This window comes from Sciurus vulgaris (genome assembly GCF_902686455.1).
Source record: "Sciurus vulgaris genome assembly, chromosome: 11".
Classification (NCBI taxonomy): Eukaryota; Metazoa; Chordata; class Mammalia; order Rodentia; family Sciuridae; genus Sciurus; species Sciurus vulgaris.
Window position 1 is genome coordinate 113630065 of NC_136472.1, and position 20804 is coordinate 113650868.

Sequence of the window (20804 nt, forward strand, 5' to 3'; positions counted from 1 at the left end):
GTCCCGGGGCAAAAAAGGGGTCCCACCCAGGATGATGCCTGCATGAGGGGCAGGATGGTAGAGAATGGAGAGATGGAAGGGGGGCTTGATCTCCCAAGAGGACGCCCTGGCATGGCTCCCTTCCACTCTCAGCTTCTGCCCTCCCTCTTCTCTCCTGGCTGCACCTGTTGCCTGGGTGATAGTACATTCCCCACATTCTCCAAATACCAGTCCCAGGGGCTCTGCCAAGGAGGGGCCAGGGGGGGAGGCTGCTCTAGAAGGAGAGGGAGGAAGGGTGAGGATGGGTTGCAGGTGGCAGAAGGAAAGGGGAGATCAAGATTTAGAAGAAAAGGGGGACAGCAGGAAGGGAAAAGTGAAAGGGAACTTAGGGAGCGGGTGGTAGGGGACTGGAGGTCTACAGAAGAGAGACCCTCCTTTTCTACTCAGTGGAGTCTGGCTCCTGTGCCCTTTGGGTCTTCCCATTCCAAGGCAGAGTTTTTCTGCTTGAGAAGAGCTTCTGTCACTTACAGTCTCAACCAGGCTCAGGGACCCAGTAGGGATGAGCAGTGGTGGGCAGAGTGTCCCTGGAGTAGCAGGTGAAATATATTTCCACGGTGACCCTCCTTGCCCTCTGTGCCTGCCTCCTCAGCCTGGGCAGCCCCCTGACTTAGTTTGCCTCCTCTCTCCAGGGAGGACAGTGATTGGCTCCGCAGCCAGGGACATCTCACTTCAGGGCCCAGGCTTGGCTCCAGAGCACTGCTACATTGAGAACCTGCGGGGAACCCTCACCCTCTACCCTTGTGGCAATGCCTGCACTATTGATGGGCTCCCCATCCGGCAGCCTACCCGGCTTACTCAGGGTAAGGTTTGATGCCCCTAAACTGAGGAGGGGGCCTCTTTGTCACAGCTTGTGCATGTTGGGAGCAGGGGAAGCCTCATGTGGAGGTTACCATGGTAACTGCCTGAGTGGTCATAGTCAGGTGCACCTGGACTTACAGAATCTCAAACCCCTCCAGCATCCAGAATTGTCTTCCGCCTGCTTTTCCTTTCTGGGCATCCTTACCTTGCCTCTCCATACCATGGGGAGAGAAAGAGGCTCTAATTCCTGCCGTCAGGGGGCCTGGGAGCGGGGTGGCTGTTAGTGGTCGTTGGGAGAGAGCAAGTGGAACAGCAGTATTGAAGGGATCAGTAGCGGTGTTCCTTGATGCCATGCGGGAGTTGTTCTGAGAAGACGCTGAGGAGGATGAAAATCCCCGTGGAGATGGGGTAAGGGCTGAATCTGATGCAAAATCTGAGGACATGCCTGCTCTTGCTACAAGACTGTCATGAATATGGTTACCACTCTGTTTCCCAAAGCACCGGCAGTTCTCTTATGCAAGGGAGACCCTGTTGTGTAAGGACCCCCAATTACCATGGTTACCAGGCAGCTAAAGCGCTGGCCAGTGGCGCTTTGACAGGCCAGGTGTGTTCACTCTGGAAACAAGGTTCTGGGCCCCACTTCATACAGTGAGTTGTTTGATTAGAGGGATGAGAAAAGCAGATTTGGGCGGGGTCAGAGGTGAGGTTATAATGAGGATGAGAGCTTTGGCTGAGCCTGGCTCTGCACAGAAGGGCTGACAGTGGCATCCTTTTCTGGGGACTCTCACTGGTTGGCAGTCCCTTGGCAGGGGAAATCCCACTCATTCCCTTGTTTCCTAAGCTCCTTCTGTTCACACCCTGGGGCCTTTAAAGTCACTCTCTTCAAAGTTGACCTAGGAATGACCGTACCCCACTCCTTCCTCCTGCCCTTGGGGTGAGCACAGGGTAGGAAGACAGACCTTAGGGAGACAGGTCCTCAGCTGCAGGAGGCAAGTCCTTGCCTTCTTCAGGGCTTTGGTCATGATGCCATGTACCTGATGGTCCCATTCAGTCTCAGAGGGAGCATCTGCTCCGGGATTTGGGTGCATGCAGGTGATACAGCAAAGCAACAGAGAGAAGCAGGGCAAAGTTCAAAGTGACCCAGCTCTTACTCCCCAGCCCCAAATCCCATTGCTTCCATGGTTAAGAGCAAGTTTGCCCTGTGTGCTGAGCAGGGCGGAGGATGCCGGGCGCTACTGCGCGCCCCTGTTGGATCTTCCCAGCATCTTCACTTCTGAGAAGAGGGAGGGCCTGAGGCCATGATGGAATTCTTAAGCATTTCCTGTGGCCTCAGTGACCCCCCTTCCTCAGCCAGAAGCCCACCCTGCCAAGTATGTACCCTCCCACTCTCTTCTGACCCTAAACTCCCTTGGCCCCCCGCCCCCCAGTAGCCTTCTTGTCTGGGCTCGCCTGTCTCAGAAGCTTGGCAGCCTGCGGAGGGGTAGGCGGAGGCACAAAGGAATGGGTGTTCTTCTCTGCAGCCCTCCCCCTCCCTGGGCTCCAGGAGCTGAGGGTTTCCTTGTCTCATCTCTGGAGCAAGGCACCAAGCCCAGCCTTGCCTGGCCCCACTCCGGACATTCTTGGGAGTGCGTTTCCTTGGGAACTGGGTGGCTCGGGGGTGCATGTGCTATCTGTGTGTCTGTGTAACAGGAGTGTGTTTATGAATCTCCGGATATGTTTGTGACTGTAGGCTTGTGTATTTCTGCATTTGTTTGTGTCTTTCCTGGTGTTTATGGATCAGTGTGTTCAAGTGGGCGTGGGGGTGAGCCCAGGACTGATGGTACCGAAATGCCTGCGAGTGTACTTCTGTGTGTATGAGAACTCATGGGCCATATGCCTTTGGGTGGGCAGATGCACAAGAGGACTGTTTAGGGCTGGGGGTTGTGGCTCAGTGGTAGAGCCTTTGCTTAGCATGTGTGAGACCCTGGATTCCATCCTCAGCAAAAAAAAAAAAAAAAAAAAAAAAGAAAGAAAGAAAGAAAGAAAAGGAAAAAGGACTATATTCCCTGTCTTATTTCTCTTATTTGGCCTTGTGGAGTGGAACCTCCTGTTTGAAAAACAGAGGGTATCTTGGGAATAACAAGGAGTCTGCTCTGGCTGGGCCGGGCCTTTGAAACATCATTCTGGGCACTGTGCCCAACCATGGGCAACTTGGAGAGACACACTTCATGACAGGCAGAGATGGCAGTGACAGGCTCTTCCAGCAGGAGTATGCTTGGGCCAGGGGAGGGGGAGGGCAGGCAGAGAGCGGATGCCAACCTTTATCCTACAGCTAGGAACATGGGAGCATGAAGTGAGAGAGCCAGGGGGACCTTGATTCCTCCCCTGTACCCGAGCATCTTGGCACATCCCGTGCTGCCCTTTCCTCTACAGAGCAAGAGGTGGAGCTGGGACTAGGACCAAGGAAATAAGGCAGGATCTCAATCTGGGTCTAGGCTGCCCCACCCTGGGATCACAGAGCCAGACCACATGAAAGATCAGGGAGGGGACTAAGAAGGGGAGGATCCAGAAAGCCACACAGCTCAGGGCCCTGGCTGTCTAGACAGTAGGTCCCCATCCGCTCCTGCTGTGCACTGCCAATCTTGGCCTCCAAGTGTCCTTTACTTCCTAAACCCCTCATTGGTGGGTAGGGGCTTGTGTGGGGCCAGCAGAGGAGTGTGCTGCCTGGGATCCAGGATATTGGGCCTCTTCTTCTCCCACACAGTTATCAATTATTGGGAGGGAAGACAGGCTTTCTGATAAAAGACTGATGAAGCTCTTGACTAATAAGGCTCACAGGAAGGAGAGCACAGGCGAAGCCTCCGAGGTGTCCCACTCCTTGTGTCTGCCTCCGGCTCTGGTTCTCACTGGCGGGCATCCTCTGCCTGCCTGGGTCTGTCCAGCCGGCCATCACAGTTTCCAGACTGATGAATCACTCTTCCTGAGGAGGTTTTGTTTTCTAAAACCTCCCCTCAGTTTGCACTTGACCCTATATGGGTCTTCCTTTTTCCTTCAGAAGGGGAATAAATTTCATATGCACATGTGAGTGAACTTGTGTGTGTGTGTGGTGGGGGGGGCACATGGCAGTGACTGGGTGTGGTAGAGGGGCTATTCAGCAAGGGTGGAAAATTTCCCTCATTATTTTTCTAAGGAGTCTAGTATGTGTGTGTGTGTGTGTATGTGTGTGTGTGTGTATACACACACATTTTTTAAATACTAAGGATTGAACCTAGGGGCACTATACCAGTGAGCTATAGTGGTATTTTGATTTATTTTTTGGGACTGGGTCTCTCTAAGTTGCTGAGGCTGGCCTCGAACTTGTGATCCTTCTGCCTCAGCCTCCTGAGTTGCTGGGATTACAGGTGTGCACCACCATGACTGGCTGTATTTATTTATTTCTTGTTTTGAAGTGGGGGTCTCACTATGTTACCCACATTGGCCTTGAATTTGAGATCCTCTTGCTCAGCTTCCCAAGTAGGTGGGATCACAGGTAAGCACCACTGGATACTGACTTTATTTCAGAGTCTCTCCAGGGTCTAAGCCAAAGAATAGCTGTGCCTGAGTGAGAGTGAAACTAAGACAGGGAGTAGGGCCTGGGAGGATGTGTGCATGAGAATAAATGTGCTAGAGACAGAGTGGTCTGTGTGGAATGAGGTGTTTGTGAGACCCTGTGCCCAGCTGACGTGGTGTCAGTGTGACTGAACAGTGTTGGTATGTCTCTAGAGATGGTGTGGGTTTGTGTAAGCTGCCTAACACGTTTTGTGTCTCAGGGTGAATGTGGTGTGTCTCCTAAGGGTCTAGTGTCCAGGGTGAGGTCGTTGGGGCAAGAGCAACTCTCTGGGGCTTCAGCTGTGTGGTAGGTACCAGCATGGCTCAGAATCTTCAGTTTGGCTCTGGAGGCACCAGAGACAGGTGGCACTGTTTTCCAGAAAGGAAGGGTACCTTACTGGGAGAGGGCACTTGGGAGACCCAGGAAATGGGCTGGCTTGGAAGGGGCAATGCTTTGGTTCAGCCTGGGTCAATGGGGGTGAGTTCTGGGGAGTAGGGACTGGAAGAGGAGGTATTTAGGATAGTGACAAGATCTGGACTGTGCTGCCTGCATTTCAAGGAGTACTGCCTTGATCTGAGTTCCCAGCTTGGGTGACCTTGTTCAGTAGGGACTGAGGTCCAGAGTTGGTGGACCTAGTGACCTACCTGGATCCCATTGGGTCCTCACTCTTCTTCTCCTCAGTGGAGCCATGCAATGTCCTCTTGTGGTCACTGAGGGCATCCTCCTCATTCTATGGATAAGTAATCCCAGACCAGAGGGTGTGACTGGCCCAAGGTGACACTGGTCTGAACCCGAGAGGCCTCTGCCACAGACCTGCCCCAGAGGGTTCTGGGCGAAAACTGCACTTGGCATCACTCCAGCCTCCTGGCTCTTCAACCTCTGGCCTCTATATTTACCTCTCACTTTTCCTTCCGGCGTCACCTCCCTCAACCTCTCCTGCCTCTCCGCCCCACTTTTCCTCCTGCCCCCGGCGCGGGATCCCCAGCCTGCTGCCTGTCTGCATCCTCCCTTCCCGCCCCGCCCTCCCCATCCAGCTCCACACTCGCCTCCTCCATCACTTCCTCTTCCCCTCCTCCTCGCCTTTGTCCCTCCCTCCTGGCTCCCTTCCCCCGCCGCTGGTGGCCGGCCCGCCCCTCCCCGGGCATTGGCGGCTGCTCGCTGCCTGGCTGCTCGCTCGGAGCCTGGAGCCGGCGGCGCGGGAGGTCGGCCCGCCCCCTCAAAGGCCCCGGGCGGGCCGGGGACCTGCGGGGCCCGCGCTAGCCGGGGCAAGCGGTCCGGAGGTCCCGGTTCAGCGGTGAGTGCTCCACCCGGTCAGCCACAGCCCCAGCTGCCTGGGGCGTCCTGGGGAGGGTGGGCGCAAGGAGGGGGATGGGGTGCTCCACCTCTCTTTGGGAGCTTGAGGCTGTGAGACTCCTTGGTGGTGGGACCCTGACCATGTCTGAGTGGGGTTCGGGGTTTGGGGGCACTTCTCGGCTGTGCAGACCTCGTCTCCCCTAGCCCTGGGCAGTTCCCTCCTGGGATCCGCCGCCCAAGGGGTTGAGGGGTCCTGGTTAGGATGAGGGGAGCCTTGTTATGGCCAAGGGGGGTCTCTGGTGGGAAAGACCAGGGCTCTTGTTCCTATCCTCCCTTCATCCATTCTCCCTTTGGCCAGTCCATTCTGTGTGTGACCAGCAGGGCAGTGACTGTCGCTCTGTGTGTGTGAGTGAGCATGGCTGCCTAGGATTCTGCATGTGTTCCTGTGAGTGTGTCTGTGTGTGGTGTTTTCCCAGTGCATCTCTCAGAGGCAGGATCCACCCTCTCTTTTGCCCAGTGTTTTCCCTCCAGATGTGCAGATTTTCTATCCACCTGCATACAGCTTAACCTTAGTTAGGTGCTCTGTGCCTGGGGGTCAGGGACCATGACTTTAGTTGGATAGGTAGGGGTTTCTGGGCTTCCAGAGAAGGCTAGCCTTGTGGGTGTGGAGCAGGGGTGAACTGAGAGGCCACTTCCCAGAAGCCCCCTGACCAGGTCCCTGGAGGCAGTAGGTGCCAGAGTTGGGGCTATGCCTGAGGCCCCTGTGTGCAAATAGAAAGTTAATTTGGGCAGGAGCTGGGCTACTCTCAGTCCTGCTGCCCTCCTGCTGGCTCTATTAATACAGCTCCAGCTCTGCTGCCTGGCATCACTATTTATAGCCCGGAGGGAGCGTGGCCACACCCCCGTGTGGGGGAGGGGGAGGGGCAGGTGCCTCCAGTCCTATAGGGGCCAGGGTAAGAGGGTCCATAGATACCCACAGCCTCCTTGGGTGGGCCTGACACTGCAGGGATGGGCTCCACCTAGATTCCCCACCTCCTTGCTAGTTTGGACTGTGTGGTCAGGCTCTCCCTAACCTCTATCCCCCTCCCTCCATCAACCTAGTGTTCAGTGGGTCTGTCTAGACCCTGCAAACTCATCATTAATTAGTTTGTTAAATGGCTGAAAGGAAGGAGAGGGGCCAGGCAGGGCTGTTTCTGAAACAGCTGTGGTTGTAATTAGGTGGATGGTGTGGTTGACTAGCATTTATTTCAGTTATGATTACTCTGGGATCAGCTTCTGTGATTGGTGGCTTGGCAGGGAAGGCTATCCCCTTTCCTAACCACCCATCACCCTGGGCGGGCCTGTGGGTGTGCCAGGGTAGTGAGCGGCTTTGTCTGCTATGGGCTTCTCAGCTAGTCTTCTGCCCCATGGCAATGCCAGGGGTCTTAAGAATGGACTCCTGAGCTTCTCAGTAGGGGGCCTGCCAAAGTACCCACGTGGCCTGGGGTGTCCTTTACCCTTGCTGCCTCCCTGAGCTGAACTGTCTCAGCGTCGAGGAATGTAGACTTCCCTGCCAGTCTTAGCTCAGACTGGCATGAAGTTCGGGGTGCCAAGTGGCACTGGATTGGGTAGACAGGAGGCTGAGACCAGGAGTGTGGACAAATTGGAATGGTGAGTGGTAAAGAGCAGGGGTCTCTGACTTCTCCTAACATAGTGTCTTCTGCTGGAGCCCTCTAGCACCTGGTGTGGCAAGGAGGTGGAATTCTGCCAGTCAGGCTTATGTGCCTGTGGGCACACCTGCCACTGTGCACGCTCCTGAGCCCTTGGCTACATTTTCTGGCTCCCACATATCCTCCCCCTTCCATGTACTCACACTTCCTGGGCAGGACTAGGCTTGTGTCTACCACCTGGGAATGGGCTTTACTGAGCTGGACCCAGTGGCCTACGCCTGACTAGATTTTAGGGGAGACTACAGGAATAGCGATAGGGTGCCTTGTCAAAAAGAAACAGGGTGGCAGACACAGTGGTACACACCTGTAATCCCAGTGACTCAGAAGGATGAGGATGGAGGATCACAAATTTGAGGCCAGCCTCAGCAATTTGGCAAGACCCCAAGCAACTTAGTGAGACCCTGTCTCAAAATAAAAAAAAGGGCTGGGAATGTGACTCAGTGGTAAAGTACCCCTGGGTTCAATTCTCAGTACAAAAAAAAAAAAAAAAAAAAAAAAAAAGAAAGAAAGGAAACCGGGTGATAGTCACTCCTGAGATTCTCAGAGAGAATGGTAGCTCTCCTGAGGCCACAACAAAAAGGGGTCAGAGTAAATTCTAGGCCCACCAAGGTATCTGACCAAACCATGGCTTTTCTGTTGTCCACTACCTCAGAGCTTTATTTGTGACTCTGGAAGTTGCTGCCTTACATACTCATTCTTCTAGCTGGGCTCAATGGCTCATACCTGTAATCCCAGTGATTTGGGAGGCTGAGGCTGGAGGAAGGGCTGGAAGGCTGGAGGGCTGGGGATGTGGCTCAGGGATAGAGTTCTTGCTTAGCATGCATGAGGCCCTAGCTTCAATCCCCACCAGTGCAAAAAAAAAATAAAATAAAAAGGCTGGGGATGTGGAGATGTGGGTTCATCCCCAGTACTGGAAAAACAACAAAAAACAGACTAACCCTTCTGTTCAAAAGGCAATTAGATATATATGAAAGTAGGTTGGGGGTAGGAGGATGTGGTGTTCATGTTCTCTGAAGAACATTTTCCACTGATGATATTTTGCACACATGGTCTTATTAGCCTGGCAACCTCAGCAGGATGGACCCATTTTTCTAAGGAGAGAACTACAGTTGGAGGTTAAGTGACTTCACTCGAAGATCTTACAGAGTGGGAGGGAGTGGGGAAAGATAGTAGACTGAGATAGACAGTACTACCCCATGTATATGTATAATTACGTGAATGGTGTGAATCTACATTGTGTACAACCACAGAAAAGAAAAGTTACACCCCATTTGTGTACAATGAATCAAAGTGCAGTCTGTTTAAAAAAAAAAAAAAAAAAAGAACTCACAGGTAGTAAGAAGAGGAATTAGGAGGATATGGTTTTGGGGACTCACCCACCAGTGTTCTTTCTACTCTGCCCTGTGCTGTGGAGTCCTGGAAGGGCCCAGCTCAGGGACCTGCAGGGTCAGGTGTGCATTGTGTGGACACTGTAAGTGTAGGTGGGAACTGCTCTTTGGAGCTGGGTGAGAACTGACTAGTGCTGTGGGCTGCGGTGGCTTCGGCCCTGCATGTCTCTTGTGAGCATGTGCTTTCTCTGCAGGCTGCATGTTGTGCCTTGGTCAGTCCACCTTCCTCCGCTTTAACCACCCGGCTGAAGCCAAGTGGATGAAGAGCATGATTCCAGCAGGGGGCCGGGCCCCCGGGCCCCCCTACAACCCTGGCTCTGGTAGGTGTCCAACCTGGGCAGGGAGAGGGGCTGGGTTGATGGTACCCCTCTGACTCCTTCTTGCCCACTCCAACCACTCTTGTAGTGTTAGAGTGGACAGTACACATGGTCTGGGCTCGCTGCCCACTACCATGGTCTGCTGGAGAAGGACAGGCAGAGGGCCTGCTGGGAGAGATCCAAGACAGTGCTGCTTGGCTGAAATTGGGAAATCATGTTCCTTGAGGGATAGAGGGGTCTGCCAGTCTCACCCTACTGCCCTAGAAGGTGCCATTCAGTGTCTGGGACCCTGCCTTCTTGTGTTACCACCAGGAACCTCACCCACAAGAATGGCCTGAGCATTAGACTGGACCCCCAGTAAACCCTGGTAGGTCCCACCTGCTGGTGATCATGTCCTTGGGCGCTGCCCAACCCTCAGGCCATGCCATACTCGTGGATGACTCAGAGGAGCAGCTGCAGTTTGTGTGTGAATTATTGATCCCCAGAAGAGAATCGGTGATTGTTCTAAGAACCAACACGGCCCTCCTCAGCCAGCTGCCTGGGGGTAGGGTGCAGATCAGGAGTCTAGCAATGGGTCTACCACTGTGGACTTTGTAGTGGCATTCCGATGGCTGCAGGGCTTCGGGTATCAATGTAGCACTGTGGCAGATGGATACATGTGTGGTACATCTGGTGGAGTAGTTATTAGTGTGCAATCTGGGGACCCAAAGAAAATTGGGTGGTCATTGGGATCACCACTATGCATGGCAACCCCTCTGACAGTATTGCATACAGTCCCAGAATTTTGGACCCACATTCGGTCTTGCATAGGTGTACCCTTGTCCTTTCTCATCCCCAGTCTCTTTTAGTCCCCTGGGGGCCCATAAGCCTAAATTCCCAGTCCACTCCCTGGTTAATTTTACCCTGGCTCCACCCAGCCTTGTCATGCCACTTTAGCTGTTTGGGGCAGTGGTTCCAGGGACTCCAGTCCCCTGGTTGGTTGACAAGGGGCCAAGCAAAGGCAGGCTCTTGCCGGCGTGGCTTAATGGGATAATTGGAGGCATTGAGCTGCACCTCGTGGCTGGCCAGCGGGGCTTCCAGGAACCAGCCATTAACACTGGATCCCTCCCCTGCCTCTGATTGGACAAAGTGCTACAGCACACACCCTCGCCCAGCCCTGAGGCTTTGTTTTCTTCCCTGAGTCTCTGGCTGCTGTGTTGGGAGGAAATGATGTTCTGTTAGAGTCAGAGTCGGAGGCCCTGGAACTTCTGGCTCACTCCACAGTAGGGCCTGTCTCCTTTGCAGAATGCCCCCTTACCCTTCCTGAACAGAGGTGTAGGATGTTGAGAAAACCAAGGCAGGAAGGAGTCTAGTCTTGGGGTGAGTTGGCAAAAACTGGGCTTAGATGTGTCCTGGCATTTTTGCTAACTCTGTCCTAAGTCATAAAATGTTAGAGCCAGGAGGGCCCTACCCATCCTCTTCCTTTACAGAAGGAGAAACTGAGGCAGGTGACTTGGCTAAGGTCGCAGAGCCCATCAGTGGCAGACTGGCTGATGTCAGAACCTGATAAAGAACCCATATCTCCTGGCTTCTTCAGATCTGTGCTAGGAAGAGGTGGGGTGTGCCCTCGCTCCTGTGCATACAAAAAAAGCTGAAGGCCAGAGCCTGAGGCCTTTTTGCATTTTCCTTCAGCTGAATCAGAAAGTCTGGTGAATGGGAACCACACCCCACAGCCTGCAACCCGGGGACCCCCAGCTTGTGCCAGCCACAGTTCCCTGGTGAGCTCTATTGAGAAGGACCTGCAGGAGATCATGGACTCACTGGTGCTAGAGGAACCTGGAGCTGCTGGCAAGAAGCCTGCTGCAACCTCCCCACTGTCACCAATGGCTAATGGTGGCCGCTACCTGCTGTCCCCTCCAACCAGCCCTGGGGCCATGTCTGTGGGCTCCAGCTATGAGAACACATCTCCAGCCTTCTCTCCACTCTCTTCACCAGCCAGCAGTGGGAGCTGTGCCAGCCATTCACCCAGTGGGCAGGAGCCAGGACTTTCCGTACCCCCACTGGTACCTGCCCGTTCCTCCAGCTACCATTTGGCCCTGCAGCCCCCACAGCCTCGTCCAAGCGGTGCCCGTTCCTCTGAGAGCCCCCGGCTGGGTAGGAAAGGGGGTCATGAGAGGCCTCCCAGCCCTGGCCTCCGGGGTCTGTTGACTGACAGCCCTTCAGCCACAGTCTTGGCAGAGGCCCGCAAAGCCACTGAGAGCCCCCGGCTGGGTGGGCAGCTGCCTGTGGTGGCTATCAGCCTGAGTGAATACCCAGCTGCCGGTGCCCGCAGCCAACCCACCAGCATTCCTGGCAGCCCCAAGTTCCAGTCTCCTGTCCCTGCTCCTCGCAACAAGATCGGCACACTCCAAGACCGCCCTCCAAGCCCTTTCCGTGACCCTCCAGGCACTGAGCGTGTGTTGACAACGAGCCCCTCTCGCCAAGTGGTGGGCCGAACATTTTCAGATGGGTCGGCCACCCGCACCCTGCAGCCTCCTGAGAGTCCCCGCCTGGGCCGGCGGGGCCTGGACAGTATGCGAGAACTCCCTCCCTTGAGCCCATCTCTGTCCCGACGAGCTCTCTCCCCACTGCCTGCCCGGACCGCCCCAGATCCCAAGCTCACCAGGGAGGTAGCAGAGAGTCCTCGGCCCCGGCGGTGGGCAGCCCACGGAGCTTCACCAGAGGACTTCTCTCTGACTTTGGGAGCGCGAGGCCGCAGGACACGGAGTCCCTCACCCACCCTGGGGGAGTCCTTGGCACCCCGCAAGGGCAGCTTCAGTGGCAGGCTGAGTCCAGCCTACAGTTTGGGTTCTCTTACTGGGGCTTCACCACGCCAGAGCCCCCGCGCCCAGAGGAAGCTCTCCAGTGGGGACTTGCGGGTGCCTGTCACTCGGGAAAGGAAAAATAGCATCACGGAGATCAGTGACAATGAAGATGACCTCCTGGAGTACCACCGGCGGCAGCGCCAAGAGCGGCTCCGGGAGCAGGAGATGGAGAGGCTGGTGAGCAGATGCCAGGGAGACTACCACCATCCAAGGCAGGGTCTTTGCCAGGGCCTGGGCAGGCCAGCTGGCAGAGCAGGAGGGGCCGTGGATAGGGCCTGGGCTTATGCATCCCCAACTTCAGGATACAGGTTAATGGCCAATATCTCATGGTCCTGGTACCCTGAAGAAGAACTTTGAAACCTCATAATTCTGGCTAATTATGCATGTATTCTACAAAAGAGTGTTTGTTTTAATGTATAACTTAAGTTTTGTATTATTTACCTGAGCACAATGAATCTCTGGGAGAACATACTACTTTTATTTTTTTCTCTCAGTTTGAGAAGCAGGTTGTGAGGATGAAAAGGCTGAGGCTCAGAGAGGGAAATGGATTTTCTGAAGTAATGCAGCAAGTTTTGGCAGAGCTGGATTGGAATTCAAATCTACTGTCTTTCCATCTGTCTTGGGCTTTTCCCCACCCCGCGTTTTGGTACTGGGGATTGAACCCAGGGGCACTTAACCACTGAGCCACATCCTCAGCCCTTTTTATTTTTATTTTGAGACAGGGTCTTGCTGAGTTGCTTAGGCCTTGCTAAATTGCTGAGGCTGGCTTTGAACTTGTGATCCTCCCGCCTCATCCTCTGAGCTGCTGAGATTCCAGGCGTGTGTCTTGGGCCCAGCATTGAGGCTCGTTCTTTAGGATAGCTCCACCCACATCCTTCTTTTTTGCTTCTCTCTGACCTCTACAAATGGAAGGCAGCTGCTCATCTCAGCCCCAGCAGGATAAACTGGAGTATGGGTGGCAGGGAATAGGGAAAGAACAGGGTGGGCAGCTCCTGGCTGGCCTGTGTGCTGGTGACCTATGTGTCTGCATGTGTGCATGTGGGTGCATGCAGGGCTGGGTGTGGCTCTGGGCAGCTGTCCTGGAGTTGGCATCTGAGCTGGTTGGGGGCCAGGGATTATCCAGATAGTGCAAGGAGCTCAAGGGGCTCTGGCCAGTGTATACATACTTGAACCCACATACAGGAAAATGGATTCTGCTCACTTTCCCTTGAGGGTAGAAGCATGGGGTTTCTGAGGGCCCAGGAACTCTGGGATTGATTTGAGGAGGGGAACTGGAACTGGAGACCCTTTGGGAAGAAACTGGACAGTTTGGGGTAAGGGCATGGGACAGTGTGCTTGTGCTGGGTGGGAAGTGGGATCTCCAGTCTTTCCCATTGCTACATCTAAAGTCACTGTTTTGCCTTGGCCTCCAGCATAGTGCTTGGCCACCTGGGGTCTCTTCCTTCCGGGGCAGTGAGCCTGGGCCCAGCCTTCCCCAACTCTCCCACTCAGCCTCCCCTCCCCCATCCCCACACACAGGCACACACCTCACCACCAGCCCTGACCTGCCCCACCTGCCACTTTAAGTCTTGGAGGCTGCCTGCCCTGCCCCTCCCACCTCAACCAGGCTGCTTATCTGGGTCCTGGGGCGGGGGCAGGGCATCGGCCCAGCCTTCTGGGTGCTGGGATTCTGTTCCTGCATTTTTTGCCATGGAACTGGGCAAGCAGCAGGAGGGAAACTGGGTGAGTGTTGAGAGGTGAGGAGTCATGGCTGAACTGTAGGTAATGAGAGGCCCTTGAAGAGATTGACAGACCCCAGAGGACCATGGGAGGCTCAGGGGATGGGAGTCAGGGCTGGAGTGTTATGAATGGGGACTGGGACACCGATCAGGAACATGGTTGCACTGTTTGTCCTCACCTCCCCATCTCCTGAGAGGTGACTACTTCTGGATGTGTGTAGGGAGGGGTGGATTAAGTGCCAGGGCTACAGAGCACTCATCTGGGTCTGGACATTCAAGGACTGGCAGCAGCCCACCCCGCTGGTAAGGAGTCAAGGGCTTCCTGAGGGTGGCTTAGAACTGAGATGGGGATAAGGAGGCCTGTGTCTCAGGTCCGCCTCTTTTCCATGTGTGTCTGGACTGAGCCTTAAGTCCCCATGGGCCCATGGGTCTGCTCCCCAGCCTGTCTGCCTGCCTCGGTGCCCACCCAGCTATATGTGGACTGTGTTTATCTGCCTGAGTATGCATTTGTGCATGTTGGGGCTGGTGTCTTTGTGTGTACCTGCCTGTTAATGCAGGGCCAGTTTACACGTTGTGTCTGCACCTGCCTATATGGGAGTCCCTGTGTGTCATTGTGCCCTGTGCCTATATATGTATGTGTACCTGTGTCAGCATGAGCACCTGAATTGACATGTGTCTCATCATGATCTTCTGTCTGCCTATCCATGTGTCTCTGTGTATGTTCAGGTGTGTCCTTGTGACCATATAGAAGCCCCATCCTGGGACAGAATGAGAAGGGAGAGGAAACAGGAAGATGGGAGGGGCTGGCCACATGGACAGGTGACACACAGGCTGGTTTCTTATGCCCACTTCTGGGGTACTCATCTTGCCTTGGTCTCCCACAGCTCTGGGGTTGGTGCTCTCCTGACTTGACGCTGAGTCCCAAGCCCCTAGTGTTCCAGCTCTCCCTCCCCTGCAGAGCTCAGCCTGTCCCCATCATGCCCTGTTCTTTCTATTCTCCCCAGGAGCGCCAGCGCTTGGAGACCATCCTGAACCTGTGTGCTGAGTACAGCCGGGCTGATGGGGGACCAGAGGCTGGGGAGCTGCCCAGCATTGGGGAAGCCACTGCAGCTTTGGCATTGGCAGGTCGGAGGCCCTCGAGAGGCTTTGCAGGGGCCATTGTGGCCTCTGGACGGAGCAGCGAGGAGCCTGGAGGTGCTGCCCAACGCCTGTGGGAGAGTGTGGAGCGCTCAGATGAAGAAAATCTCAAGGAGGAGTGCAGCAGCACAGAGAGCACCCAGCAGGAGGTGGGGTGGGCTGAGGGACTGGGCTGGTGAGGGGCAGGGCCAGGCACTGGAGGGAGACTGGTGTGGTGAGTGGGAAGGGAAGAATGAAAGGCTTGTGCTGGAGAAGAGACCAGAGACCAGAGGTGTAGAAATGAGGAGGCAAGGAAAAGCAGGGAGGTGGCATTGACTTCCTCAGGCCATTAATATGCTTTATCACCTGCCTTTCCTTGGGGCCCCACCCAGGCCTGGCACTCTGGTAAATCTTTATTCTCTGTAGCTGAGCCTTTATGGCTCCCCTGGCAGGGAGGCGGGTAGCCTCCCGTCTCAGTCCAGCTGCTCCTTCTAAGTGCCCTGAAGAATATGCGGTTTGGTCTCTTAGTCTGATCTTGGAAGGTGCTAGGCGTCTTTGGCTGATGGCTGCTCTCCCCTCCAGCATGAAGATGCACCTAGCACCAAGCTCCAGGGAGAGTTGCTCGCCCTGGAAGAGGAGCGGTCTCAGGTGTTGGGGCGCGTGGAGCAGCTCAAGGTCCGTGTGAAGGAGCTGGAGCAGCAGCTACAAGAAGCAGCCAGAGAGGTGAGCTGGCTGGGAAGGGGCAGGTGCCTTACAGGGGCCTGAGCTCACTGTCTTAATGGGGACATTGGTGTCTGCCTCCAGGCTGAAATGGAGAGGGCACTGCTGCAGGGGGAGAGGGAAGCAGAGCGGGCACTGCTGCAGAAGGAGCAAAAGGCGGTGGACCAGCTGCAGGAGAAGCTGGTGGCCTTGGAGACTGGCATCCAGAAGGAGAGAGACAAGGTAATCCACACCTGGCCCAGCTTGGTGCTGGGTACCAGTAGCCCAGGAGAGAAGGAGCATTGCCTTCCCTGGGGCCCTGAACCCCTCACTTCATCATCCACCCTGCATAGCAGGCGGTTTCTGTGGCTCTCCAGGGCCAGGGGCCTTGTCCTCTCTGGAAGGTACCAGCTTGAAGGGTGCTGCCTGGGCCTGGGCTGGTGTCTGTGATCTCATCTGTCTGGGTCTCTGTGCTACCTCTGGGTGTCTGGGTTCCTGCCATTCTGGGCCTTTCATGGCCTTTTTAGGAAGTGCCAAGGCCCCTTCTTGGGCAGTGAGTACAGCTGTAGGGACCGGTGCTGGGGGTGATTCAAGTTTGGGTCCCGCCGCCTGGAAGACACTTCCTTCGAGCATGCATCAGGTGCTTAGGTTGTGGTCTTTGGGAGATGGCCCACAGGCCTCTGCTTCCCAAGTCTTCAGAATTTGCAGCCTCCTATCCCAGATGGTCCCAGCTCTTGCCCCTGCCCCTTTCAGATTTCGTGCCAGCCTGCAGGGGCCGCTTCATCCCACAGGGGCCATGCCAGCCATGTCCAAGATGCCCAACAACGTGCCAAAAGCTCTGAAGTGGAGAGGGGTCATCTATTTCTGGATTTGACAGTATTTTTCCAAGAATTTAATTTCCCCTTTGGATTTTTTGAGAGTATCTTCCTCTTGCCCTCAATTTTGAAAATCCTAAACATTCTTTGACCTTTTTTTTTTGGAGCTTTGGCTCTGGCCCCCAAAACCACACTCCCAAATTCTGTGCCAAGTTAACTCCATGCTTGCCAACCAGGCCTGCACTAACGCCCTATCTAATCACTGTCCTGGGCTCTCCGCATGTCCCTAACTGCTGGGCCACCCAGGCAGGGCTGAGCCATGCCTGCTTTTGCACTAACTCCGTGGGTGCCTTCGTGCCCTGACCTCTCCCTTCTAATATTGCCTCCTTCTTTTCTTGGTGTGGGATCCCAAGGTTTTGATCAGAGAGGAAGTGGCAGGAGGGTATAGTAGCTAAACTTTTCTCTACGGGCATTGGCAGGAGGGCTATAAAGGTGGGCGGGCAGGAATGCTTGGCTCAAGAACTGCTCAGCCTGAATGGCCTCCCGCATTGGACAGGCCTGGATGGTTAGCAGCTTCCTGCAGAGCAGGGGGAGGCAGACTGTGCTCCTTCAACCACCTGGCCCCTGGAGCCAAGATGTAAAAGAGGTCCAGTTGTGGGCACGACCTTGGAGGGGTTGGACAGGGCCTCTCTGCCAACTCAATGGCTCCCCATCTAGTTTTCCCAAATCAAGATACCCCAATCAGGGAAGAAGGAGTAGCCTCTCCCATCCCTCCCCCAGCCCCTGGAGGCCATCTCGAACCCAGGTTCTTTTAAAGTCAGCATCCAAAAATGGGGATGTGCCTGGACCGCAGGAGCTGTTCTGATCACGGCCTTCTCTCTGGGGATGGGTAGGCAGGTGGTGTGCAGGGGTGAGGGTGGGTGAGCGGTGGGGTGCAGTGGAGGGGCTTATTCCCAGTGATGAAGCTCAGCATTTCATAAGGAACTTGCCTGACCTCACTTCTCATTGATTTGAGATAACTTGGAGCCTGGGCTTTGCCTTCCCTCTGGGCCCAGCTGTTTGAGGTTGTGGCGGTGAAGGTGCTGGTGGTGATGGTGGTCGTGATGGTGGTGGCAGAGAAGGTTCATTTGGCTTCCCTTCACAGCTCTCAGCCCATGGCCCCACTCTGACTTTGGTATCAGTAATCACAGTTTCTCCTGCGTCTGTCCTTCCTGAGGGGTGACTCACCAACTCCTCCCCTCGCCCCTTGCCGCCCTCAGAGGTGTCATCTCGCCCCAGACAGAGCCATCCACCTCCTCTGTACCCACTCCTGGGGCTCCTGTTACCATGGCAACAGGCCGAACTAATTGTAACCCTCATCTCTGCTGAAGTTCAGGCTGCAGAGCTGGCACCCCACCCCCACCCGGAGCAGGAGGGGAGGGCAGCCAGGGTGTTGGGCTGGGGTCCCCTTGCTGCATTGCTGTGGCTATAACATCCTCCCCATTGACCCTCAGCCCCTGGATTTAACTCTTATCACTCCTCTTTTTCCCTGGGTTAAATTTTGGTCTTCTGGCAATGGTGGAGCTTGGGACTCTGCTTTTGCCTGGTGGCATCAGCTTTGACCTTGACTGGTTTGGAGAGGAAACAAGGCCTTGTGTTAGTACCTACTCAGACATTCCTAGTTCAAGGGACTCCGAGAGACCAAAATTTCTACCCTGCCTATCTTACACCATCCCCGCGCCACTGAGCCCTGTCTTACACCTCTGCTTCTGGCCTCTCTCCCTCTCCCTCCACCCTGTTCACTTTCCCTTTCTGCCCTCTTCTTCCTTCACTGTGACTTCTCGCCCGCTCGGTCTCGCGCTGCGCCCGCGCCCCTCCCCGCGCCGGGCCGGAGTTGAGGAGTGTGTGTTCTCTCTCCCCTGTGCCCCGCCTCCCTCCCCTCCCGCCGACCAGGAGAGGGCGGAGCTGGCCGCGGGACGGAGGCACCTGGAGGCCCGCCAGGCGCTCTACGCCGAGCTCCAGACGCAGCTCGATAACTGCCCCGAGTCAGTGCGGGAACAGTTACAGGAGCAGCTGAGAAGGGTCAGTTCCACCAGCCCCCTCCCCCGGCCCCCGCGGGCCACCGCCCAGACAGAAGAGAGGAGAGCGGTGGGACGGGACCGCCTGGCCCCTGCAGTACCTGCCGGACACCAGGGTCGGTGCTGTGGCTTGGAGGGGACCGGCAAGGTTGGGGGGATCAGCGCTCCAGGCCGTGATGCCCGCGAAAGGCGCACAGCCAAGCAGAGCAGAGGGAGTCGGGTGGGGGCAGGTGCCTTCCCTATTTTCCCCGGGTGCAGCCCCCCAAACTTAAACCTCTGTGGCCTGGCCTTCTTGGCCCAGAGTGGCGTTAGGAGCACAACCCAACTCCCAATGTACCTGTCTTTGAAGGAGGCTGAAGCCCTGGAGACCGAGACAAAGCTCTTTGAAGACTTGGAGTTCCAGCAGCTGGAGCGTGAGAGCCGCGTGGAGGAGGAGCGCGAGTTGGCGGGCCAGGGGCTGCTGCGGAGCAAGGCCGAGCTGCTGCGTAGTGTCGCCAAGAGGAAGGTGTGCCCCATCCACTCCTGCTGCCGGCAGCGGTCGGGGAGGGCGGTTGGAGACCAGTAACCTGGATTTAAATCGTCGTTGGTGACTTAATTTTTGTGCCTCCGTTTCCTGTCTGTAGTTTCAGAACTATAACGAGATTCGATGAGAGTTAGTTTGTAGATGCAGAATAGTACATGATGGTAGAAAATGCTCAACAAAGGACGTCTAAAATTAAGACTGACTCCCCTCAGTCTGCCTGTAGAAAGTGGAGTGGGCTCACACTGAGAGCTGGGCACTGATGGGTCAGAGAATTGAAAGATGGAGGTGGAGAGCTGGGCATGGTGGAATGAGCCTGTGATCCAGCCAAGGCAAGAGGATCATAAGTTCAAGACCTGCCTTGGAAACTTGGTGAGACCCTGTCTTAAAATTGAAAAATGGAAAGGGCTGGGAATGTAGCTTAGTGGCAGAGTGCCCCTGGGCTCAATCCCTAGTACTCACCCACCCTACCGCCCCCCCACCAAAAAAAAAAAAAAAAAAAGAAAAGGAAAGAAAAGAAAAAGAAGCAAAGACAGATGGAAGTGGAAGAAGCTTGCTCCTGTCCTTATTGTTTATTCTGGTTTGGGGCATTGAACCGGGGCACCTGGTGCGCGATTGCTAAGCACACGCTCTACCACTGAGCTGCATCCCCAGCCCTGCCCCTGCCCAAGAAAGGCTGGGACACATACAGAGACCTATGATCTGAATATTAGAGCTAGCTGGGGGCCCTAGGGTAGGCATCTTCTGGATTCCATCCCTGGTTCAGCTCTTGCATGGCTGAGCTGTAAAACAAGGGATTGAGTATTGTGTTCTGGTGGGTTCTGCTGTACTAGTGCTGTGATAATCTGCTCCTGATCTCAGCCAGATCAGGCACGAATGGTGACAGGATGATGGGGCAGGTGTGTGTTAGGCGGTGTCAGGGGAGGGAATGGGGAAGATGGCCCAAGTGGTTCACATACCCATGGCTGAGCCTTGAGCTCCTGCGTCCACATACATGCATATGGCAAGTTGAGGAGCTTGCTGGTTTATGGCAAGAGGGGAGCTGTTGGACCACACAAGTCCAGAGAGCCCATGTTTCCCTCCCTGAGCTGCTCTGCCTTACAAATGCATCCACTTTCTAATGTAAGACTGATGCAAGGAAAGAAGAAAACTGGCGTTTTCCAAGCTTACGGGTGTGTGTCAGGTGCATTGCCAGGAGGCCTCCTGGGGTTCTCTCATGTTGTCCTTAGGTCTCACAGGTGCTCTTATCTCATTTTATAGACAAGGAAACTAGGACCTGCAGAAGCCATGTTTGCCCTAAGCCTCCAGTCTATGAACTTCAGAGTCAGAGTTGGAACCCAGGCCTACCTGGTCCCACAGCTCATGTTTCTTCTATGGTGTTCCACAGGGTCCCTAGACCCTGTCACTTCTTCAGCCTCTTTTTCTTTCCTCCTAGAGGAAAGAGCCTTAGATCAACTGATCTTGTACCTTTGAAGCCCTGTTGAATTTGAGCTTCAGGGAGTCTGAGAGGGGTCAGCAGTAGTGAACTCTGCTTCACTCCTCTCCACACCCACCGTGGCTCCTGGGTGCCCTCAACCGGTGAGGCCCTGAGGGGTCACATTCTTCCCCATGCTCCTCCTGGTGAGCCTTGCCTAACCTTCATCCTTGGTGTCCCACCCCAGGCTCTGTCTGCCCTGGAGCTCTGCGCTCCTCTGTCCACTCTGGTTCAGAGTGGTTGAAAGTACTGGCCTTGGAATCCAACAGATCTGGTTCTAGCCGTAGCACTTACTAGCTGAAAGATGTTAGCTCCCCAGTATGTCTGTTTTCACTTATGAAATGGGCATAAGAGCACTTGCCTCATAAGATTAAAATGAGGTAACAAATGTAAAACATTTAGCAGAGTTCCGGGCTCCTTCTACATTCCTGGTAAATGGCAGTTCTGCTC

The 20804-nt window shown here is 55.0% G+C and overlaps 1 protein-coding gene across 38 annotated transcripts in view; it reads left to right on the plus strand.

Moving 5' to 3' along the window:
• PHLDB1 (pleckstrin homology like domain family B member 1) overlaps window positions 1-20804 on the plus strand; it is a 48918-nt gene that overhangs the window by 7959 nt on the left and 20155 nt on the right. For 19 of the 38 annotated variants that reach the window (XM_079105258.1, XM_079105260.1, XM_079105226.1 and 16 more), the window contains exons 4-10: window positions 669-839; window positions 8990-9115; window positions 10784-12132; window positions 14678-14959; window positions 15372-15512; window positions 15594-15731; window positions 18710-18865. In XM_079105258.1, coding sequence (XP_078961384.1) covers window positions 669-839; window positions 8990-9115; window positions 10784-12132; window positions 14678-14959; window positions 15372-15512; window positions 15594-15731; window positions 18710-18865 — 2363 coding nt within the window. Of the gene's footprint in view, window positions 1-668; window positions 840-3122; window positions 5700-8989; window positions 9116-10783; window positions 12133-14677; window positions 14960-15371; window positions 15513-15593; window positions 15732-18235; window positions 18365-18709; window positions 18866-20804 lie in introns of those variants that run through there. The other 19 variants (XM_079105225.1, XM_079105236.1, XM_079105247.1 and 16 more) reach the window with 2 other exon arrangements.